Genomic DNA, 25,264 nt, shown 5'->3' with positions numbered 1-25,264 from the left:
TGCCTGTAATCCCAGCAGCTCAGGAGAGTGAGGCAGGAGGATTACAAATTCAAAGCCAGCCTCAGAAATTCACCAAGGCCATAAACAACTTAGTGAGACCCTATCTCAAAATAAAACATAAAAAAGTCTAGGGATGTGGCTCAGTGCTAGAGTGCCCCTAGATCCCTGATACAAAAAAAAAAAAAAAAAAGGGCTTTGCACCTATATCTATCTGTTCATGAGGCTGTTTCTGCTTTCATTCACAATCTCATTAACTGCCATCGCTCAGTGTACATGATCCAGTACCTCTGATCCTATAAGTAGAAAAACATAAAAGTCCTGAACGCAGAATCTGGAAACCTGTGTTTACACTCTCATGTCACCATTTACCAGCTGTGTCATACTACTTAACCTGGACCTAAAGAAAATTGAAAACAGCTATCTAACCTACGTACCTCTCTACCAAATTGTCACAAACAATAGCACATACAAAGTGACCCAAATCTGTAAAATGGTTTCAGATAACCATGTTTATTCGGGGCTTAGCCCAGAGTCGTTTGCAACAGACATGAACCAGTTCCGTAAATTTGGTTCATAGCCACAGATAATTCACTAAACCAGCATATGACCCATCCATGGCAAGGGAGTCCTGGATCATGCATGAAAACCTGCAGGAGTGCTCTTGACCCAGGTGCAGCAGCATTCTGCTTGGCAGACAACACCCTCCCTATTACAGAGCTGTTTGCTCGAGCAAGCCAGGAGGAAGCCACTGCTTAACTCTCTCCCTTTGATCTGTCCATGTGCATAAGACTGGACAAAAACTGGATTCCAGAGCCACACCAATCCTGATTAGCAGGATGTAGAAACCAGTCACAGTGGCTGCTACTGGACCAAGAATCTGTATAATTGTCAGTGTCCTCTCTTGCCCCTTCCCTGGGATATAAGATTGCTAAACACTGTCAATACACCCATCTGATGAAATTGGGCCCATGGGGCCACTAGGGCTTACGTTGGGCATGAATCCAGAAATGCACCCAAAGGCCTCCTTTGGCAGAAAAGCAGAGGACCAAGGCCCTCACTGAAACAGTTCAGGCTTTTTCTTTGAAAACAGAAAAGCTAGTGCACATGTAGAGGCTGGACTGCTGCAAGTTCCCCCAAACTCAGAGCAACATTGGTCTCCATCATGGTAAGGGTGGTATGATCCCCAATGATAGCTTTATGTCTTCTAACTATTAAGCAAATACATGTTTTCCATTTTATAATCTAGATCATTTACTTTTTCCCCACCCCAATACTAAAAAAAAAATCATTCAGATACCTGTTAGGTGTATTTAAATGCAAAAGTTAGAGAGTCAGAAAAATGCCAGAAAGTTAAAAAATTCAAGCAAACAAATTGTTTATTTAATGCTAAGATAATAGATAGATATTTTATAGAGATAAACAATTAAGAAACAGTCTTGTTTTTCTAAATAGGATTTTGATCATAAAAACAGCAGTGACTCAGACGTTTAAGAATAGCACACAAGTCAAGAAAAGTGTGGAACATTTTATGTCTTACTAATGAACCTCAGCATTCTCTTTAAGAGTTACCAATATTAAAACAGTGCAAAAAAACCTGTACCCATAGTGTTTAAAATCATACCATCAATACCCAGTTGCTACATGACAAAGATAAAACAAAAACCACATAAAATAATGCACAGAACAGAAATTCAAAGGTGGTCAAGGTGCTAAAGTCAAGTGAAAGAGAGACAGTCAGGGGCGTGTGATGATTTTAAAGCAGGAAGCTCTGGCCACACCCAGCTGGAGTCATACTGAAGTCACTGATAAGAGGGATAAAGCGCTAAATCTCTAACAGCAACCAAATTAACTGATGCTCTGGTGAAATTCCCAGGACTGATGCTAAGGTAGTTCTCAGAGAGGACCGTTCTCCTCGACAGCATGGCCAGCATGTGGTTGAGCCGGGACCTCACGCCAGCCAAGTGCAACTGCCGCTCTTTATTCAGGTTTCTGAAGGAGTCCCGCAGGCACAGCTCCAGGTGAGGGGTGCCCAGGTACTTGGTGTGTCCAGTACTGAGGGGGTCGGTGGCTCTGAGGGAAGCATGGGAGCCGATGGAGCTGGCCACCGAGCCCTGGGAAGACGTGGAGGAGGAAGACTTCAAACTGGAAGACCTCGACACAGACATTTTTGATACTGGGGACCCTTCTTCAGACTGAGTTCCCTGAGAAAAGATCCCGCTCTCATCCGCGTCAGTCTGTGTGGTGGTCGACTTGGTCCACACCACCGTCTGGGAGGTCGCAACCCTGGTGGCCACAGTGGTTTGGGTCCCGGCACACAGGGTGCTGCTGCTGGTTTGTGTCCCCACCTCCCTCATGCTAACCGAGGGCGTCTCCTCTTCTGGCTCTGTCTGGGTGGCGACATCAACAGCCTTTCTGTCCCCCAGAATGTCCCTGTGGCTATGGAAGTGACCCTCCTCGCTGACAGTGGAGGACTTGGAGTCCTGTCGCTTGGTCTCTACCTCACTCTCCAGGGGCGCCCCCAAGCCCAGGTCTGTCTTCCTGGGTGAACTTGACAGCCTGGCCAGCCGCAGGCGCAGCAGGTTGCCCAGCGTGAGCTCTTTGGACTGTGGTTTGCGGTCAGCAAGGTGGTCAAACTTGCCACTGATCCGGAAGTGGGACAGGAGCTTGGGGCTGATGGGCTTTGATTGCGCGTACAGGATGCGGAACTCCAGATCAAAGCATTCAACCACTTGGCCAGACAGAATGACCAAGTTGCTGCTGTTTAATTTGCCATCTGTCCATGTGAAGCTGAAGGGATGAAAACCAACAACGGAAGCGGGTAAGAATGTGGAATTTCAGTTCACTTACTATCAACCTGATAAAGCCCAGGAATCCTGCCATGTAAGTCACAGCTGTGGTGGTAACACACATACCATTTACTGTGAATTCACCAGCCTTCACATTTCCATATAATAGATACATGTGTCACCAAAAACTAAGAAAGCCAACGGTTAACCTACACAATCCTTAGCCTCTAAGTTTTAAAAACTAGAAAGGATTCTGAAATATTTGGGCCAGTACCCTCATTTTAGAGGCAAAGAAACCTGCTAGAGACGACATAGTGGAGAGGTGGTGGCAGATTCTAGATTGGGCTCAGCCCTAAGGAATCAGTCACCCATGCCGGTTCCGTACTACCTTTCCCTTTCACAAAGGGAAATAATTTGTTAGTTTAACTGGAATTCTAGTACTCCAAACACGTTTAGAGCTATTGGTGACCACGTGCCCCTGCCTGTCCAGCACCCCTTCCTATTCCTCTGGAAAAAGAGCCCATGCCCAGCCCTGTCTCAAAAGGCTTTGAGCATGTGTCCACTACATTCTCAGTGGGGGTGGGTGTTCCAGGCTGGCCGATTGTACGGTCCCCTTGGATTCATCCAGGGTGGGCACGTGACCCTACCAGTGCAGTGAGTTTCAGAGTGCTGAGAGAGGAAGTCAGCTACGGAAGACCATGGAAATAAGCTGGGATCTTTGCCTTCAACGGGAGAGCCTGCTTGGGAATAGAGATCAACCAGGGAAAAGCACAACCAGGAGACAATGTTCTGATAAGTGTCCAGCCAGGTCAGGAGGAGCTGAGAGCCACTGCCCCTTTCCATACCTCCTGCTGTGTGAGCTGAGAAGTTTCATTCTGCATAAAGCAGCTTGAGTTAGCTTCTGACATTTTAGTCACCCCACTGATAGAGACTTGTACCAGAAGTCGGGTGCTTTAATGAGATCATAAAACATCCTATCAGCCTTGCCTCTTGCAACCAAGAACATTGCTTAATGCACACACTGCAGAGAACTTCCTTCAAAGCCTAAGAAGGAAGATTATTTTGAAAACCCTCAATGAGATAATGTAAACCAAGTGTCTACCCAACACCAGGATGACAGTATGACCTAACAAATGGAGCTGTCATCATCATTGGTGGTACTATATTTCATTGGAAGAGGGCAGTTTTTATATTTTGAGATTTTTAGAACAGCCAAAAACCATTTGAAGCTAAGTTTTGTTAGCATGGAGAAATTCTTCTTTGCAGGGGGGAAACTAGTTTTCTTCTGTATTCATAAGATTTTGCAAAAAGAAGTCAAGAAACAATTCTAATTCTGTTCTGATCGAAAATGGTGCTATATGAAAGGAAAAGTGTCAAGAGCTTCTTTATCTTACTGTCTCTCTGCCAGACCCTGGGCCCATCCATATTTATCACTCAATGATGCACATTTTTTCAAGAAGGCTTTTCTTTTCTAAACTGTACAGACACACATCTTGCACATCATTGGACCATCTATGTAGAGGGAGCAAAACGTGCAGCCAAGGAGCCACATGAGTAAAAATGGCACAACTTCCTGAGATGAATCTTAGCCACTTGTTATCTCCACCCTCCATTGAACACCCGCTACCCACCGAAGACACACACCATCATCAAAGTGAGACTTCAAAGGTGAATTGGGAACTTGATCAGTATTTTCTAGACTACAGCACTAACTGATACGGCTTGAAGCAAAAGGAAGGAAGGGGAGAGCTTCAGGTCTGCCTGCAACACTGATGCCAACCCCTGTAACTGCCCTTACCTTCCAGTGACAACATGGTCCAAATCCCCAAGGAACTGGGACTTGAGGCTGTGTCACTGATAACCCCAGGCCTGGGCCAAGACTTCACCCTAGGACTGGAGACTGCGTGGTCTCCAAGCTAGTTTAACTTTTGCATTTTTGTTTTGTGGGGCACAGGGGAAGTGACCCCATCTCATTACCTCCGACAGGAGGAGACTTTGATCAACCACTTGCACACGTAGGTGTGCACATGTGGGAATGCGTAGCTGCAAAGGCTCTCGCTGAGAGGAACAATGTCATATCTTTACGTGAAGAATGTGGATTAATAAGCGAGGCACCTGTTGGAAACGTACCTGTAGGAGCCTGTCACCACTCGAATGCCATCAATCAGTGTGAACTTTTCGTGAACCTTCCCGACAATTTTAGTTCCTGACCTTGCGTAGTAGATGTTTCCCGTGATAGTCCGCACCGTCATCAGCTGTCAGGGAGGGAGCAGGGAATAAAAAAAAAAAAACCAATCAAGAACACTTCAATGATACTCATCCAGTAAGCAAATGAGCAGGACCAGAGGGCTTGGGGTCACCACTCTAATACCACACGTGGCACACGAGCCTGATGTTTCTTGAGTAACATTACTTCTACATTTAGTCTGTCTTTGCGTATGTTCTTTTCTTATATTTACTTTTCTTTTCTTTTTTTGGTACTAGGGATTGAACTCAGGGGCACCTAACCACTGAGCCACATCCCCAGCCCTTTTTTGTATTTTATTTAGAGGCAGGGGTCTCACTGAGTTGCTTAGAGCCTTACTAAGTTGCTGAGTCTGGCTTTGAGTTCGTGATCCTCCTGCCTCAACTTCCCAAGTCGCTGGGATTACAGGTGTGCACCACCACGCCCAGCTTGTATTTACTTTTGAGACCCTTAGTTCACATGTGTGTGTGCTGTAAAAGAGCATTCACCTTTTGGGAGAGTAAATAACAGAACCAAGAAATGTTTTTTTTCCCCTAGTACTGGGGATTGAACCCATGAGAACTATACCTTGAGCTCCCTAGCCCTTTTTACTTTTTATTGCTTATAAGACTAAATTGCCCAAGGCTGGTCTTGAATTTATGAATCTCCTGCCTCCACCTCCTTAGTTGCTGGGATCACAGGCATGTGCCACCACACACAGCCCAAGAAATGATTTTGAAACAAAATGTGGGAAATAAAATCACAAAAGAAAACATGCCAATAATAAATACATTTTGACAAGGCTAAGATAAGTTGATACTTCTAATCTTTTGTTTAATGACATCACTATGGAATTGTAGCCTATTTCTCTGTCCCCCACACAGTAAGGAGTTTGAAGACAGGAGCAGAGGACAAGCCTTCTCTGACACAGGACTAAACTGCAGCAGAAACACTCAAATCACGTGGGGTTCAATTGGCAAGGTCACATCTCCTACCAGTGCATGTGTAACAAAAAAGGTGCACTGGCAGTACACTGCATACACATGCACGCAGATTTCTATTCCTGTAAAGTGACATTTGAGATGCATATACAATGGTATGAAAAATAAGACAGTCTGCATTCCCTTTGATTGATACTGGGGATTGAGTCCAGGGGCATCATCCCATTAAGTTACAACCCCAGTTCTTTTCTTTAAAAAAAAATTTTTTTTTGGAGACAGGCTGGCCTTGAACTTGCATCCTCCCGCCTCAGCCTCCTGAGTTCCTGCAGTCTGCATTCTTTAGAGCAGACCAGAAACTACATGTTGTTATAAATCTTACACATTCAAGTTAAATGTTTAAGATTATTGTTTGACTCTCATCCATTCCACAAACTGACAGAACCCCTACTATGTGCCAAGCCCTGAAACAACAGATACTAGGCATGCTTCTTGCCCTCAAGAACTAAAATAAGGAAGAAAATGAATGATTAAAAGCCTATGGCAAGACTTGCATGAACCAAAGAAAACCTATGGCTACCCAAAACCTCTACATGAATATTTATAGCAATTTACTTATAAAGTCAAAACCTGGAAATTACCTAAATGTCCTTTGATGGGTGAATACTGCCAAGTGTCAATGGCCAATCTAAATAGGTCACATTCTGCATGATTCTATTTATATAACGGACTCTAGAGGGCAAAATGATCAGATGGAGAACAGATTAGTGGGTGCCAGGGGTTGAAAGTGGTAGTGGTGGGGTCCTGGGAGAGGAGCTATGTAACTGTCTCAGGGAGATCTTTGCAGTGATGGAATAGTTCTGTCTTGATGTCCACATGAGATAAAATGGGAAAGAACTACATATGTACACACTGCTCCAATGTCCATTTCCAGGTTCCAAAATTGAACTATAAATCACAAAAGAAATCACCACTGGGGAAACTAGCTGAAGGTAACTTGGAGCTTCTCAGTGTTATCAGTATAACTGTATGAATCCATCATTGTTTTAAAAGAAGTTAAAAACAAAAGCCAAAACAAACAAAAAACTATGGCTAGATACACTAACACTGCTGTGGCATTCTTATCAAAATGTTATGAATTGAGTCACAAGTAAACATCAGGCAAACCCAAATTCTACAGACAGCTGGTCCATATTCTTCAAAAGCATTAGACCCTGAAAGACAAAGAAAAATAGAGGAACAGTTCCAGAGGACAGGAGCCAAGGAGACCTGAGGCCTAAATGCAAGGTGGAGTGCTGGACTGGCTCCAGGGCCAGGACAAGGGCGTTAGTGGAACGCCTGGCAAAATTCATGAGGTCAGCAGATATTTCCCGATTTTGTTATTTGTGGTGAGGTTTATAAGATGTCAACATTTGGAAAATTTGGGCAGAGTATTCAGGAATTTCATATATTATTTTTGTAACTTCTTTATAAATCTTAGTTCAAGGTAAAGTTTTTTTAGGTTTTAGAAAATTAGAAAAGTTCACAGAAGTACATGTGTAATTGGCTGGAGGAGGACTTCCTGGAGGAGGCAGTGACTCAGAAGGTGTTATAAAGGATCAACATACAAGAACAGCATAAAAATACCACTATTGAAAGAGTTAGGTGTGGTTTTACCTATCTTTCCCTTGGACACACATCTGAATGTTGTACAGGCCTCTGTGATTGTGGCCAAAGCACTTCTAAACACCTACACACGTTCCTGCAGACAGGGCAATCCAAAGTTCTAAGCCAGCCACAGAGCCCAGGGCAGGTGGGAGTCAGCCCTGACTTCATAAGGGCACAGAATCACTAGCAGACATACCCCGGTAGGAAGGGCAAGCCGCGGAGATGGTACCTCCCTAGGAAGGAGTTGAGACAGAACAAAAACTGGAGCATCCAGAGATAGAGACCTCCTTCAACCCTCCTGGAGAATCTGGATGACCATGGAGGGAGCAATCAATAGTGGGCAACTACATCAGCACCTTTTTCCTGGGCTCCTGCCAAGATGATGAAGGGAGCCGATCGCAGGGTTAAAGCTGTGGCTAGAGCGATTCTGTGATTTTTCTGCTGCTAACACACAGCCTTAATTATAGAAAGAGCGCCTTAAAATTACACACGGACACCTTCTATTTCTTCTCCTGGTGCTAGATGACCAGTCAAGGACTAAATGCTCAGTAGATGACTGCTTTTCTCAGGCCTGACTTGTGTTTTCCTCCTGATCTCCCTTTTAAGGCGACAGTCACGTGGCTGTCCCATTTCATTTGGTCTCTAAGTCCCAATCCTACTTCCATCATCTATTTGCCTGTGGCACTAGTGACAGGTTAGTAACTACCTAATTAAGCCCAATCCTCCACTTTGTCATTAGAGGAAACAGCCAACAAGAACTCTATGGGAGAAGTTAAACAGCCAAAATTTTTCAAGCCAAACTGCTTGATAATAACAAGGTGTTCAGTTAGTGTCTCCCATGCGGAAACCTGGCGTAGCAAAGCCCGAATTCTGCTTGCTTTGCTGAATGCTTTATTTCTAGTACTCACAAAAGCATGTGGCATGGAGCTGTAGGTATTCAAATAAGTGGTGAATAAATCAATTTCTGAAGGTCAAAGTCTAGGCTGCTTAATTTTTAGAAAATGAATTCTAAAATAAATACATATAATTAATTGTCTTGCCTTTCTCTACCAAAGAGACCAAGCCAGCTAAGTCGTGCATCCGTACATTTAAATACTTGAATATTTTCATGACCTGAGAAAAGGACATGCGGTCTAATTTATAATAATGAGAAATGAGCAGCACAGGACAGTGATTATGCATACAGGATAGGAGGCAGACAGTCGGGCCCCAGGGCCACTACTTGTGACCTGTGGACACACGGGCTCTCTGTGTCACCATTTCCCAGTCTAGAGTATCAGGACCCTGCCACTTACCTGACAAGGCTGCTGAGAGGAGCAAGTCATGCGACATTTGTCAAGAGCACTGAGCGGTGCCCAGGACAGAGCCCAAGTGAACAATGGTGGGTGACAGGATGAAAAGCGGGGACTCCTGGGGCTACTGTCACAAACAGCAGCATCCAAGGTGCCTGCAGGCCCTCACCGTGGTGCTGATCTGCGCTCTGTGTTAGGAGAGGCCAAGGTTTGAAGCTAGACTGCCACTGTTTCTTGGCTTTTCAACAGCTTGAGATAGAATTCTCATACCATTCAGCTTACCCACTTGCTGTACACTTCTGTGGTTTTCCTGTGCATTCATGGAGATATGCAGCAGTCAGCCAGTCTAAGCTACCACCTACCCACCCCCACCTGCCTCCTCAGTCCTGATGATCATCTGTCTTCTGTCTGAATAGATTTCTCCATTACAGTCTTTCACATAAATAGAATCATAGAATATGTGGTCTTTTGTCAGCATTACATTTTCGGGTTCACCCATGTCATAGCATATGTCAATACTTGCTTCCTTTGAAGGCTGAACAATAGTCTACTGTATGAATATATGTTTATCCATCTATCAGCTGAGGGACGTTGGACTGTTTCCATCCTAGGCCCTTATGAGTAACACTTCTGTAAACATTTATACCCCGGTCTCTGTGTGGCCCTGTCTTCATTGCTCTTGGGTGAACACCTAGGAGTGGAATCATGAGGTCATAGGCACTGTTCATTTTCTGCGAGATTCTGAGCAAATGACTTTGCCTACAGCCTCAGTTCCCTCACTTGAAAATGGGGACACCACCAACAACCATTTTGTCGATCATGTTTATTGATTGTGGCGAAACTGGAAATAGCAGACTACAAACCTTTTCCTGTTCGGGATGAACTTTCAGATCCATGCACATGTCCAAAAAGTGGGAAAGGAGAGACTGGTCCAGAAGGATGTACACAGCCACTCCCCGCTCCCTGCATATTTCCTGAAGGTCTCGGAAGATGTCAATGTCTGTGAAAACATCCATTACCACGGCAATCACCTACAGGGAGGCAGAAGGAAGAGAAGCCGTCAGCTCACCCGGACACCACCTTACAGCATGCTGCCTGAACCCTGGAGCCATCTCAGAGCTGCAAAAGGATGCCCACCCCACAATGCCTTCCTGCCCTCCTCCTTCCACAGCATGGCTTCCCCCACCCTGGACTATTTTCCTTCTCTAAGGTTACCCAGGCCCCCGTAGCCTGCAAACCTTGACCTGGCCCTGCTGCCTTCCAGTCACCCTCCTCCTCACTGGCAAATTTCCTAGTAATGTGGACTAAGCTGCCGCCTCGCCTTCCTGTGAGCCTGCTCCGTTCAACTCTTGCTCCTTCACTAAACCTCGTCTTCCAGGCTCCATCTGGACGAGCAAGCTGCCCAGGTTCTGGGCTACCACACTGTCAACAGACATGATGCTTTCCCCGCCAGGCTGCAGCTTTCTGTGTCTGTAAAGCAAACAAACCTTATATTCTCTCTGAGGTCTCCTCTGGGTAGAGCATCCTCCAACTCTGTGATTTGGATTTTTGTCTGATTTTGAGTCATGCTTTCTGTTTTTACTTGTTACTCTGATTTAGAAAGGCCACCCCATCCACCAGCGACACATGGCTTGAAATGATCAAAGGAGACCCACAGATTCTCCCATCTTCTGCTTCCCTATCGCTGAACACCCATCTTAAGCTTGGCTCTGTCCACCAGCCAGGCCTTTCTAACCAAACAGCCTCTCCTCACTAAAAGATGGCCACAACAAGAACACAGAAATTTCCTAATGATTCTGCCCTTACACTCACACCAGTTCTTTTCTGTCCCCCAGTAGCCTGGCTCCACTTGTGCCTGCTAATTGATTTTCCACACCCAGTATCACACTGCAGTTAAGAGCTGACTCTCAGCCATGCAATCCTTGGGCAAATTATAGTTGTTTTGAATGGTTGATTCCTTCGCCAAAGAACAGGTCTGCAGCAAAATTAAATGACTCTGCATAAAGTGCAAGGTACAAAGGACCCCTCAGGACCTGCTTAGCTATTCCCTTTCCAGTCCAGAGCTGCAGCTGGCCAGACAGTTCCAGCAGGGAGGGAGCCGCTGGTTCCTATCTCTGCTTATTAATTTAAAGACAGGCTGCTGAGGCCTCAAAGCCTTTAATCACCCCTTTATGGGGAAAAACCACAGCCCTCAGCTAACTTCTGGCCAGGTAGTTGGGTGTCAAAACAGCTTAGAAACAAGCTCCTACAAACCAAGTCAGAAGCCAAGGTTCGGGATTCTTTTGCAATCAGGAGCTGTCAGGGCTTCTCCCACTTCAACAGTAAAATACCGTGTCTTTTGGAATCACATTAACCCTTTTTTCTGAAGGTTACAGTTATCTGTAAGTCTCGCCCCATCCACTGCAGCAGATGCTCTTGAATGGGGATGGATTCATCTCTGGTCCCAGAGGACTAAGGACATTCATTACGGCTTAAGGACACAGGGGCTACATGAAAATGCAGAGACAAAGGGACAATTTTGCTGTCTTTCTACAACACTCCAGGGTCCCCAGGGACTACTTGGACGAGGGACCTTGACATGCCAGGTCCTGGGATGTCACTGCCATGAGGAAGCCTGGGAAGACCAGTTAGTCCCCTTGCTGCCTCTCCCTCCCCTCCCTGCCTGACCTTTATGGTGCCCCAACTGTGAGCTATTATTCTTGGGAAAGGACACAGCTAAACCCACTGGGCATGGGATTTAAATGGTGGCAGCTTCAGTTTTATACATCCTCTTTGAGAGCTGTATCCATCCCATTCATTTGGGTCACATAACAGTTAGTTAAAAGGCCAAAAGCCTGAGCACAGAACTGGGACCTGCGCCTTGCTAGCTGTGTGACCCTGGGCAAGGTGTTTAGTCTGCCTTAGTCTTGGCTTCCCCTCTGGAAGATGTAGATATTAACAGTCCTCGTGTTAAAGGGCTGCGTGGAGATTAAGGGAGACACACACTGGAGTGAAATAAGCATTGGATCATGCAGCCAGCACCTTTTTAAGTCTATCTCATGTACTAGGCACAAAGATGGCTGTAAAGAATCTGACTGGATGTCAGAGGCAGGGAAGTAAAATGACATGTACTGTGAGAAGTCAGTAAATCTGGGCAAAACTTTTTCTTTTTTTTTTTTTTTTTTTTTGAGGGAGGACATACAAATTTTCTTCCTTGCAGTGAGTGGCAGTCACACCAGACACTCCAGCAGGGAAGGCTTCCTGGAGGAGAGGGCGTCTGGGCTAAATCACAAATAGGATGCAGACATGCGGGCAAGGAGAAGTGAGGCCATGGTGACGGAGAAGAGGTGGAAACGAAGGGCGCATACCAGTTTGGCTGGAATGTACAGCATGTGTGGAAGAGCCACGGACGTGACTGGGAAAGATGGATGGATGAGCAAGATGGCATCGGGCCCTGAATGCCAACCAAGGAGTCAATACAATCCTCCCTCCTCACACGCTGCCCGCGTGAGCAAAGAGTTCAGAGTGACAGCAACAGGACAAAAGAAACTGATGCCGAAGAGAGGCTGGTGTGGGTTGGAGACCTGGCTCCACCTCCTCCAACACAGGGCCATGCCACCCAAGGCCCACGGCACTGCGGCCACGTGACACCCGCAAATGTTTAGGTCGACAGACTGAAAGAGGAAACCCCAGTGGCGGATTGTGAGGACAGGCCAGGCAAGAAGCAATGAGGGTCGCAGAGGCCGCAGAGGGGTTGGAGGAGGGAGAGGGGACACAAGTCCACAGAAAAAGAAACAAGCTTGAGACGGGCTTTGAGACGGATCTGGAGGTGGCAGTAAAACCTTCCAGAAGGAGTTGTGGGTACACGGGTGAGAGCACACTCGCAGAGACAGCACAGAGGACAAGACCCGCCTGCCTCCCTCATCTCGCACTCCTCTTTCCAATACTTGGTGGGAGCCCACTGGAGCCAGGCAGTGTCAGGCACTGGGGACATAAGTCAATCTGTCTGCAAGAACCCAGGCTAACAAGACAGCAGATGAGCTGGGGTGACATGGTGTGATGGGCCAGTGGACACACCCAGGGGGCTACGGAAACAGGGACCCGAGGAACACAGCCCAGCCAGCAGCCCAGCAGCCGCCTTAGGACTGCAGGAGTCGGAAACCTGGAGCAGGGCCCAGCGCACCACAGCCTGCCAAACTGAATTTTGATTCATCACTTAATAAAACCATTGTATAACACCTTTGTTATTTGGTAGCTGATTTGCTATTCCTTCATTGGTTTTTTGCTTTGTTTTGCGGTACTGGAGATGGAACTCGGGGCGCTCCACCAGTGAGCTGCACCTCCCGTCCTTTTTATTTTTAGGTGGGGTCTTGCTAAGTTGCCCAGGTTGGCCTTGAACTTGCAATCCTCCTGCCTTGGCTTCCGAAGTAGCTGGGATTATTGTTCAGTTTTAAGGCTGGACCTTTCCAGTGTTGGACTTATAAGCTGGTCCCTGATCCCCTCAGGACTTCAGTGGCCTGGAGCAGATTTTCCTTCCCTGCTCCCCCGGTGCCCAATGTGCCCTCCTTTCTTATTAAAGCAGGACTCTTCTTGAGAGAAGACCTCTTCTGGAGAGGGCCAGTCCTCCTCCCAGTGGCTTTCATCAGGAAGGCTTTCTTTTACGACCTCTCCCCACCTCCTGCCTTCATGAACCAAGCCCTGCATCGCTGAAGGAGCCCTGGGGCTTTTCACTTCCCTGAAGACACAGACTCTTCACTGAGTTGGGCAATGAACTAGTCTTATTCACACAACTAAGCCCCATGTTCCAGGGTGGACACATCTGCAAGGTGGAGGTGTTCGTGCTGCAGACTGCTGAGCCCCAGATGTGCACCTGAACTTGAAGGATGGCACAGACATCGGCCATTCCATATGCTTCCAGAGACATAAGGTGAGTAAGGCAAAGGAGACACCTCCAGAGGATGGCAGCCCATGCCCAGTAAGTGCCTGGTCACCTGGGCATTACCTTCTCTCAGCTTGAGCTGCACACAGGGCCTGCCCACTCTCTAAGGCTACAGAGCTGGGCAAACAGTGATTTTTTAGAGTCTATTCCAGGACCAACACCCATCTGCAAATCAGTCCCAAGATAGTTACTACAGAGAAAAACACCCAGCTAGTTAGAAGCTGCCTGAACCCCACACCACACCTGAGCTTCTCCAGCCACATCCAGAGCACCCACACCTGGGCCAAACCTTATGTCTTCATCTCAGGCAACAAACCCTCTCAGATCCTTGCTGGACCCCTCAGTCCCTCTAATTTTCCTTTGCCGGTTTGCACCAAAGGACTTGAGGACCCATGTGTTTGAAAAGCAGAGATCGCTGGCATGTCTTTGGTGGAGGGTGCGGGGACAGAGAGTGTCAGAGCCTGGTCACATTACTTGTCATGTAGAACTGGAATCTTTCCCATTTGCTTTCTTGCACAAAAAAACCAGACAAGATGTCTAGAGATTTCAAAACCCCACTATTATCTTCAGTTTACAAATGAGGAAACTAAAGCTTGGAGAGGCTAGGTAACTTGTTAAGAGACACAAGTAAGCAAGTGTAGGAGCTGGAATTTCAACCCAGGTCTGTGCAACTCCAGAGCCATCTACAAGAAAAGTGTTAGGCTAAATATTATTCCAGACAAGTCTATGGCCCCATCTTCGAATGACCAAGAGCTTAGAATGAATCCTGAAAGGATCAGCAGAGTATAGACTAAGAGGACAATTTACAATAACACGAAATACTTAACAGACATCAAGGAACTTGGAACTCCCTGGCCAGCAGGGTACCTTCCCTCTGCGGCAGTACTGCCCACCAGGAAACCTGAGGAAGCGCAGCTGTTCTGTGAACAGGCTGTAGTCAGACCTGGGCTTCCTCTGGCTCCCCGCTCTTGAGACCCAGGTACATAATGCCACAGCACATTAAGCTGCACTGACCTCTGTACTACCCTCTACCGCTTGGTGATTCAGTCAATGAGAGACTGCATGGGCAGTTTCTGGCATATAGAAAGCCCTCAAATGAAGCTACTTGCTCAGGTTCTTAGTCCTGATTCTGCTCTATCCCTGGAAGCTCATTCCACTGAGACTCAGTATCTTCAAAACAAGGTCTCTGTCTAGTGAATCATGCGCCCTCCTGCTAGGCTGGTCCGGCTCTGACCAGCAGCTCCTGTGAGGCTCCCGTGGCCGCTGGGGGCCAGTCATTCCAGTTCTCGTTCCAGCTCTTCTACATGAAGCAGGAAGCACATGTGGATCACCCCTTCCCTGTGCTCCCCAGTTTCCCTCCCTTCCCATTCAGACTCACAGAATAAAGGCAGGTGTGCAGCGTGCTTGGAATTCAACAAAGGTTTGCACACACTCAAAGATGTGTCAGCACGGGCAGCAGCCAACAGCAGCCTGGCCACTAAGCTCCCGGCACTGACCCATGACACCACCAATCCCCTTCTTGCCATCTATGTCCTGGAGGCCCTGGTGCCTAAAAGAGCACCATTTGTTATATGTTTTAATGCAACTGAAATTATCTCCTGGGGATTTTCTTAAAGATCTTTAAATGATTGCCTTGACATCATCTTCAAGGTTTAAAAACAAGAAAGAATGGAAATTTCCACAGCAAAACCTAAACTTGTGGGTGGATGTTGTTCTCCCTAGATTTCATGGGCTGTTAGTATAAATTAACAATTTAAGCACGAGGTTACAGTGTGACAGGCCTCTGCCCGTGGAGTGGCCGGGTGCCTCTCTAGGCAAGGGACAGCGGCTGGTGGGAGGCAAGCTTTCATACCCTCCAAGGGCCAGACCACATGGGGGCACTTCCTCTTCACTGTCCAGGTGGGCTGGACTTTTCAAAAGCCAGAAAAGCATCCAGAGAGGTCTTTCTGAGTGGCGGGTCATGAGCATAAAGGAGGCTCATCATTTTTAGTTTTTATAATGGTATAAAAATCCAAAATCCAATGCACAAAACAAGGTACACTCAGGGACCCCTAGTTTCCATCCTTATCCCTTCCCTCCTATTTTTCTTTTTCCTTCCTGCCCTTCCCATTAAAATAACTATCTCAATTATTCACTTTTCACTTAGTCTTCCATTTTTTAATGTAAACAAGTATATGCAGGTATTATGAATATATGTGTGTATATAAATGTTCATACTCCCCCCCAGGTAAAAGGAGAATATGATCACATCATTCTAAACTACTGCAGTCCAACAGAACCTTCTGAGATCCCAGAGGAACTGAATTTGTTATTTAGTTTTAACTGGTGTAAACTTCAGTGGGCACAGGTGGCTAATGCTCCTGCCCTAGGCACTTTGAATGACAACAGAGAGCTGGTTCTCACCCAGCTGCAGGGGACTCCACTGCAAAGATGCAGTAATTTGTTTACTAATATTCTACTGGCGGACATGGAAGCCCTTTCCAGGATTTTGCTACTAGAATTATGCTGAGACAAATAGCCTATTGCATGTGTCTATGTTTTTGCCAGTGTATCTTTGGGTTAGAAACATATAAATAGAATTATTAGGTCAACACGCAAACACAACTGAAATTTGCTGATATTGCCAAACTCCCATCCAGAGGTTATATCATTTGCAGCAAGATTTTAAAAAATTCTTATTGGTATAGTTTAGTAGGAAAGTGCTTACTTAACATGCACAAGGTCTTGGGTTTGAACCCCAGCACCCCTAAAAAAATCTTCTTTTGGGATACTGGGGATTGAACTCCGGGCCACTCAAACTACTGAGCCATGTCCCCAGCCCTATTTTGTATTTTTTGTTTTAGAGACAAGGTCTCACTGAGTTGCTTAGCGCCTTGCTGTTGCTGAATCTGGCTTTAAACTTGAGATCCTCCTGTCTCAGCCTCCTGAGCCACTGGGATTACAGGTGTGCGTCACTGTGCCTGGCAAAAATTTTGTTTTTAAAAGTCACTATACACACTACATTTTGTTTTTTTGGTTTTTGTTTCTTCTGTGAGAGCAGATTCCATACCTATACAGGAGCCAGAGACTAATCCTACAGCTTCCTGATGAAGACTTGAAGAATAAGGAGATAAAGCAGCCGACCAAAGAACGGAGCTGCCAGAGCCTGGAGGAGGGAGGGGAGGTACTGCTTAGTGGTCAGAACCCCTGTGTGGAGTGAAGAGCTCTGAACAGAGAGGAGATGGACGCCACAACACTGGGAAGGTCCTTAAGACCACTGAATTGTGCACTTAGAACTGTTAAAATAGCACATTTTATTTTGTATGTTTTATGATTCAAAAAATAAAAAGTCTGGGGGTGGGAGGGAAAGGGAGGGGGAAGAGGATTGGCAAGGATGGTGGAATGTGATGGTCATCATTATACATGTACAGAGATTTGAATTTGGTGTCCACATACCTTATATACAGAGATATGAAAATTGTGGTATATATGTGTATTAAGAATTGTGATGTAAAAAAAAGTATATGCATAATGGCATAATTTGTGCTGTATATGGGTAATAATGAGTGTAATACATTCCACTATTTTCATGTATTTAAAAAATAAATACAAAAAGGCTGAAGATTCTAAAATCCTTACCCTAACACATGATCAAAAGGAAGAGATAAAGGGCAGCCACACGGGGTGCTGGGGTGACATCCTATGATGATGCCTTACTGAGAACTCCCAGGGCAGTGGTTTTTCACCTAGGGCATTTGGCAACTCTGTAAAAATTAGTGGTAAAATATATATAACCTAAATTTGCCATCTCAATGCATATGATTTGGTGGCAACATTAAGTACATTCATGTTGTACAACCATCTCCACGGTTTCCAAAACTTTCCATCACCCCAAACAGAAACCATGCCCAATTAAGCACTAACTCTCAATGTCGGGACTTCCTAGGGGGAAGACCTGCTACTGGTATCTAGTGAGCAGGGCCAGGGATGTTGCTCAGCATCGTACAAACCTCAGGACAGGCCCCCGGACAAACAATCATCTTGCCCAAAGCCAACAGTTGGCAAGGTTGAGAAACCTCTGGATGGATCCAGGCATCTGGGACAGGAACTGACCACATTGCACAGGAGCTGCTGCAATGCAGGGTTGAGCAAGAGGAGAGCCTTCGTCCAGTACAACCTCACACACACCAGGGGCCTCTGACAGATTCCTCAGCTGTCATTCCTCCTGGCAGGGCTCTGGCTACACAAAGATCCTCACCACTAATACACAGGTCATCGAAAGGACGCCCAAGGGTGAGGTCACAACAAAAGCAGCCTCTCTGGAACAAAAGTGTCTAGGGAATGGTAAGAAGCACGGCTGTGAGGAGCGCAGAATCTCCCGGTACTGTGAGCATGGCCAGTGGACTCCCACTCAGAAGCCAGCAATAGCCAGGCAACCACATGAGAAAAACATCTCCAAAGGAGACTAGGACTTCCAGGCAGCCAACCACCGATTCACATGGCGAACAGGGACTGAGCCATTCATCAACAGATACAGTAAGATAGGGGTAGATTCTATAGCAAATATGAAGAAAAAAATCCTGTGTTAGTTCAAAACCATCCTAAAAAAATCCCTTAGGAAACAAACATATGAGCTCCCAACAGGGCAGGTGCAATATTCCCTCCAACTTTGATGAAGTTCAAGTGAGCAACACAGAAATGGCAGCTTGAACTCAAGATCTACTATTGGCAGAATGCCTGTATTTGGAAAGATGCACAGAAACTGAGCCAATGCAAATTCAGAGTCCCATCCTACCTATCCAGGGATGAATACTAGTTAAGTGGAAAGGCAGACAGAATCACATGACTACTTAGTTTTCCTACTTTTTCCTTCTCCCCCCTCCAAAAGTATGAGGCTCAAAGAGTAAGGGCTCTTACGACAGACCTCCACAGTATTTACTGAGCACCTATTATGTGTTAGATACCCTGGGTGATTCTGTGTGGTCAGTGAGCTGCTCCATACAACCTATCTCATCCATTCAGGCTGTGATGTCAGCATTAGGTCCCACCCTTTACCAAATGTCTCTGGCTTCCTCTGCCCCTACCTCTGTCATGGAGCTTCACATCCAAGTTCCTTCCAGAGCCACACCTGAGGATGGAAGTTGGTACGCAGACCTCCTCAGTGAGGATAAATAATTCTGCACAGGGCAAACACTAAGGTCTGAACCTGCTCTGATGCAACCCAGTCCCAACCTCGGAGGTCATTTCACGGGACCCTTCGTGTGGAATTCAAAGTTCCTTCATTTGCCCCCAAAAGATTCCCACATACTCCTCTGCTCCTTGGACTATAAATAGCTGTCTGGCTATACCTTCCCCAGGAGAGACAAAATATCTGCTCATCGCATTTTCTTGTTTACAGAACTTGCAACATGGAAATTAAAAGTCCAAGTCTTTAAGAAGCTGTTCAAAACTTTCAGCCTGTTGAAACTACCAAAGTATTAATCCCTTCTCTCAGCAGGGAAGAAAGGTGTGGGCCCTGGAGCAAGACTTGGGCTTGAGTCCTGCTGTCTCACACTGTTTGATTTGGGGCGAGCTACTTAACCTTTTTGTGCCTGGTCTTTGAACTGTGGTCTTTTCCCAAGGATGGAAAGGTTAGTGAGATATTTCCTAGCATGGAAATAGACGCACTGAAAACATTCACACCACCATTAAGTACCTTTGCCCTCGAAATACAGATGCAGACATCTGAAAACAGCCTGAGACATGCACCTTTGTGGTCCATGCACCTGGTGTGGATGTGGTCAGAGTGACACAGCCCCTCTGATGTATACAGTGCACAGCTTTACAGGGTGGCAGCACCTGAGGGTCACCACAGTGGACCTCTATGACCTCTCCACCCAAAAGCCTCTGTCCACCTGAGGATGAACTCCTTGTGGACAGTTTTCTCCTCTGCATACAGGACATGAGCAGGGCACAGTAGCTGACAGTGGTCAACTTCCTGCCTCAAGCTGTCCTGTTTCCATCATTCCCTAGCCACATAACTTTGCAGCAATTTATGCTTCTCTGTGTCTCGGTTCCATCTGTAAAATGAAGAAAATATTCGAACATACTTTGGGGATTACTTAGATTAGCATTTGGCAGATGAAGCAGTTTTTACTTTTTAACAAAAGAAAAGATCTTTGGGACCTCAAATTTTGCATGCCTCAAATCTATATCCTTTGCCCTCAACCTTATTTTCCTTCCTAAATTTCAATTATCCAATCCAACTTAAAAACAAAAACAAAACTTAATCCTCCCTACTCTTCCTATAGCTTCCTCCCCTGCCTGCTCTCTCCCCAGCCTAACTACCAAGATCCATCAATTCTTCCTATAACTCTTTTCCTGCCCACACCACCTGAGCGCAGACCCTCTTCTCTTACATAGATCCCTCTGGCCTCCTCCTTATAGCCCTGCCAACACCATTCTCAGCCCTCTTAACATCCTCCTTTCATGCTCCTACCAGAAGTAAGTGCTCAGGACTCCAATCTGACCACACCCTGCCTCCCTCTAAACCTCTAATGGCTTCCCATTGCTCCTTCACTAGGATGCACAGCCCTCCACAGTCTGGCTCCAATGCACTTCCTGCTCCAGCTACGGGGGGATATGGCTGCCTCAAAATATGCCAGGTCCTTTCGCACCTTTGGCCAGCCCCTATCCTCTCCAGTAGGCAAACCCCACCCCTCCTCCTGGGCTCTTGAGACTTTCTTTCAGCTCCTCCACTACTTGCAGCAATGTCCTCACCCCTTCCCACCAGCAAACTGTCCATCCTCAAATGCATGCAAGGATCATGCTTTCCCCTGTGACCCTAGTCCTGGCAGGGTGATTTACAATAGGCAATGAGTAAGTAATTTGGCAGATGGCAGATACTAGGGTGCAGAATAGGCAGGAGCTATCCAGGAATGTATTATGAAATGCCTGTAGGCCAGGGCCTGAGCTCTAGCTTTGATCCTTTTAAGGGACTGCAAAACTGCATTTATAGTTTTCCCTCTAGCCTTTAGCTCCAGTGCCCCCCACTACTACTAAAATTTGGGCCTGAGCCAAAGGCAAAGTCAATCCATATCTCTCTCTTTCATGGAGACCGATTTTATTTTATTGGTTGACAATCAACCTTTGTTTTACTTATTTATATGCGGTGCTAAGAATAGAACCCAATGCCTCACAGATACCAGGCAAGTGCTCTACCACTGAGCTTCAACCTCAGCCCAAGAAACCCATTCTTTACATGTTACACATTCCAAGTGCTCAATTCTCTTGGAGGGGAGCCCTGGGAATGCACTGCTACCCCAAAATTCTGCCTTTTCCAACTGTTTACTCTTACTGAACCTACAATGTCTTCAGCACCTAGTGCTCTCAGTCCCCCCCAAACCACTATGGGGTGGGGGGGGTGCGACACCAGCCTAGCTGCAGCCCACATCCTTTCCCCCAAAGGCAAAGCACCCTCCCAGTTAAGTAAAGAAGAACCAACATCAGAAACACAGGTTTTTTCGTAGACTTGGACTGATGCACAAATATTGTCACCCAAAGTCATGCTCAGACATGAGTCCTACCAAGTGTTTCCATGGTCTGGGGCTTTACCAGCCACTTCCCTGATGCAGCCAGAAGGTCAGGAAGCTGAGCACTGCCAGTGAGCAAACAGACCATGGCTCTGGACTAAAGTGCCTGTTGCCACACCCTCCCTTATTCCCAGAACCTTGCTGCCATTTCATTCTAGCTGGCAGGCAAGACCTCCCACTGCACCCCAATACCTTGCCACACAATGAATGAGTCAGACACTAGGACAGAAGCCCACCATGGCTAGAGGCAGATCTAATGCAGAGGTATGTGCCCTTTAAGATATCTTAAATAGTCCCTACTCATGGAAATGCACACCCCTTGCCTCAATCATTCACAGAAAGGACAAAACCTTCCCTTCCTCTCAGGCAGGAGACAAAGGAGCAGGGGTATCACTTTGCCACTTCGCGTTCATCCACTTTCTACAACATAAGACACATGGAAGTAATTAGCAAAATTGATTCCCAAAGCTCCACAGTTGTCTCTGGGGCCCATCTTTCAGGAACTTTTTCCTAGGTAAAGCAATTCCTCAGTAAGACGTGCCCTAACAAGCTCTAGAAAATGGGATCCAGTGTTGGCTGACGGCCAGGAAAATTTGCAATACGGTTTGGTTTTTAACTAACATTAGGAACGGAGAGTACTTCTGGTCCCTCCACCAAGGATATGAATTTTGGAAGTTGGAACTGTGGCACAATCCACGTTCTTGGAGACCAAAGCTCCTCTCACTTTCCCCTTCCACAAAGAGCTGCTGGGGGGAACCAGAGAATCCTACGGAGACTTGCAGAGTGGGTTCAATCAAGGACCCCGGCCCGCGCTCCCAGCAGCTCTCAATTTCCCACTCCTGAGGAGGGTCTCGGTCCGACCTTGCGCAGAGGTGACCCCGAGGACCGGCTCACCTCCCGTGCAGAGCGGAGTTGCTGGCGCAGCGCGTCCTTGCAGCCGTAGGGGCCGCGGGCGTCCGTGCCGCGGGGCTGGAAGTGCGCCTCGACGCGCGTGGCGCCGCGGTAGGCGCCCTGGTAGAAGGCGGGCCAGCCGAGCTCCAGCAGCGGCGGCTCCAAATCCGACTCCTCGGGGAAGTAGGTACCGGACGAGCAGTCGTGAGATGAGCCGAACGAATCCTCGGCCGCCGCTGCCGCGCCCTCCTCGCCGGGCCGCTCCGCAGCGCCCAGGACTGCGCGCACCTCGTCGGGGTTCAGGAAGCGGCCCAGGCGCTCGCGGCGCAGGAAGGCCGCGAAGGCATCCGGGCCGCCCGCCACCAGCTCCTCGAGCGCCAAGCGCCGCGCCTCGCTGAAGAGCTCGGCGGGGTTGGGCGGCCCGCACGGCGACAGGCAGGCGGTGGGCAGCTCGTCCAAGATGTCGGGACGCAGGGCCATGGCGGCGAGGAGACCCGACCACGCTCGGGCTGGGAGGCGATGCGGACGCACTTTATAAGCATCTTTGAATCAAACAGGCCCGCGCCATTGGCCGCCCCGCCCCGCCCCGGGTGTCCCATTGGCTGCCACCCTCCTAACGGCGGGGAGGGGAGGAGCTAACGCCGCACGGCCACGCCTGCCTGTTGCTATTGGCTGCCCAGCGGTCCGCTCAGCCCGACCCACAGACTGTGCTGCCCAGGTGGCTGGCTGCGATAGCAGGCTCCGGCTCTCTCTGCAGGATTGCTGAGCGGAACTTAAATTTAGCTACTCTGTGCCCGCCGCGACTTAGCCGTTCCAGCTCCGGCCCTTCTAGAGACCGAGCTCTGCGCGATCTGCTAGAGGGAACCGGCGGGCCTGAAGTGCTGTGCAGCCCCGGGGGGCGGCCGAATCAGCGAAGCTGGGAGACCCGAGAGGCCCGGACCATTCCCCGCGCGCCCCCTGCTGGCCGCCCCACAAAGTGGCCCTATAAGGCCTGGGACAGCCAGATCTATCCAAGGAGGGCGAGTTGGTGCTTGCTTCTGGGCACTGTGACCGCACTATTGCTGGGCTCTCAGAGCGTGGGTGTGGTCAGCTATGACAAATTTATCCCCTGCATCTAATCTTCCATTCATTCGTTCAAAAAATACCGGACTATCATGAAAGCCACTCCTTCAATTACACCCTTCTCTTTCATCTCTCTCACTTTGTAGTTTTTGCCCAGCAAAACTTCAATTCAATCCTGTTTAAGCCTCACTTTCCACCTACTTTTCATCTGCACCCGGGCAGCCATACGGGGCTGGAGGGGGGAAAAAAATGCAACCTTGTTCGTGGACTGGTTGTGCTCCAGATGCATGATCTTAAGTGTGCCCTAAGATTGCCTGCCAGCCCACACTGCACTCATTCCCTCTGTCTTTTTCTCTCTCCTTATTCTCAGTGAGCTTATTTCCCACTTCACTGAGAAAAAAGTAGAAGTCAGAAGAGGTCTCCACAAGCACCCACCATCCCCACCATGCCACCTCCCTGCCAGCAACTCTGCCCACACGGGCCTTCTGTTTCCATGGGTGAACTGTGCCTATCTGACACCACCCTTTCTGCTAGGGCACAGGCTTTCAGTCTCTCTAAAGCTAACCCCTATCTCTCCAGCAATTCTCCCCTCTCTCCTGAATCGTCATTTTCCATTTTTTATTATGTATTTTTCTTGTGCCAGGGATTAAACCCAGGGACACTCCACTACTGAGCCATGTCCCCACCCCTTTTTGTATTTTATTTAGAGACAGCGTCTCACTGAGTTGCTTAGGGCCTTGCTGAGATGCTGAGGCTGTCTTCGAACTTGTGATCCTCCTGCCTCAGCCTCTCAAGCTGATTACAGATGTGAGCCACCACACCCTGCTACTTTCACTTCTTTATTGATTCATTCCTAACAGTACAGTATGCTGAAGTATAGCTCATCTTGAAACAACCCTCTCTTGCCCCTACATTCCTCTAGAGCTACCCACCCCCATTTCTCTGCTCACTTTCACAGTCTACAACCTCAAATAAGTGGTCTATAATGACTGTCCAGTTCCCCCTTTCAATTCTCTCTTGAACTTTCTAATCAAGCTAATGCCCCACTGTTCTGCCAAAACCTCTTGTCAGGTCACCATGAGCCCCGCAGTGCTAAATCCAACAGCTGATTTTTGGACTTCATCTTCTTTGGGTAAACGGGCAGAAGGCATGTGTGCAATTGTAAAGCACTTCATCCATGTCAGCGGATTCCAACTTCTAAAATAGTTGAATGAGTTCTGCTGCTAAAACACCCCTTCCTCTCTTCCCAGCCTCTCCCCATCCCCAGTCTGTGAAGTTATTCAAGCCCAAGTGTGGAGCCTTCTGTGTCCCTGCTCTGGGAACCAGCATCCAGAAGGCTACAAGAGAACACCCTTTCCATCCTCTTTCAAGGCATCAAGAACTTCTATATGTGACAAGGACAAGGGCCATGGTGTGGGGTTGTGCAGACAGATAGCTTGTTTATGCTCTTCTTGCTGATGGAGTGGGGGTGGGGGTGGGGAGAGAGAATAAAACCAGGGCTTTCTGTGTTGCTGTAATAAGGTGAAGGACTATACAGGACTGTGCTTCCCCACTGTAAGCTAAGTGAGAAGGACTGGAGTGGGTGGGGGAAGGGACAGGACAAGTCAGTGATCTCCATGCATGGAACAGAGGAGGGGGACCCAGTGTTACATATGAGTATGTCCTCAGGCAAGGTTTTGAAAATATTGGCAATATCATATGCTACTAGAGGGCCTCACATAATTTCAAAGGCAATATATGACAGAATCAAGTTCATTTCCAATTGCCTGTGTTTTCTTGAATTCATCAGTTTTCACCATCTCCAAATCTAGAAAGACATCAGCCATGTGTTGGAGTCCCCAGAACTCAGGGGCCTCCGGGGACCATGACCTACCCTCCATTCTTGCACGACTTTGCAAATTCAAGTCAGTCTGGTCCAAGTCAGTCCCCAGCAATAACCACAGTCACACTAGCAGA

At 47.4% G+C, this 25,264-nt stretch overlaps 1 protein-coding gene across 1 annotated transcript; it reads right to left on the bottom strand.

Annotated features, from left to right (window-relative positions):
• Nucleotides 1-1,358: 1,358 nt before the first annotated feature.
• Fam83d (family with sequence similarity 83 member D) lies at nucleotides 1,359-22,833 on the bottom strand. The gene is made up of 4 exons (XM_005329838.4): nucleotides 22,250-22,833; nucleotides 9,751-9,918; nucleotides 4,917-5,041; nucleotides 1,359-2,787 (listed from the first exon to the last, which is right to left on the bottom strand). Exons 1-4 carry the CDS (start codon nucleotides 22,724-22,726, stop codon nucleotides 1,800-1,802), a joined length of 1,758 nt encoding a protein of 585 aa, XP_005329895.2. The 5' UTR covers nucleotides 22,727-22,833; the 3' UTR covers nucleotides 1,359-1,799.
• Between the last annotated feature and the right edge of the window lie 2,431 nt (nucleotides 22,834-25,264).

The sequence above is a fragment of the Ictidomys tridecemlineatus genome, chromosome 5, assembly GCF_052094955.1.
Source record: "Ictidomys tridecemlineatus isolate mIctTri1 chromosome 5, mIctTri1.hap1, whole genome shotgun sequence".
Classification (NCBI taxonomy): domain Eukaryota; kingdom Metazoa; phylum Chordata; class Mammalia; order Rodentia; family Sciuridae; genus Ictidomys; species Ictidomys tridecemlineatus.
This window is presented reverse-complemented; position numbering and strand designations above follow the sequence as displayed.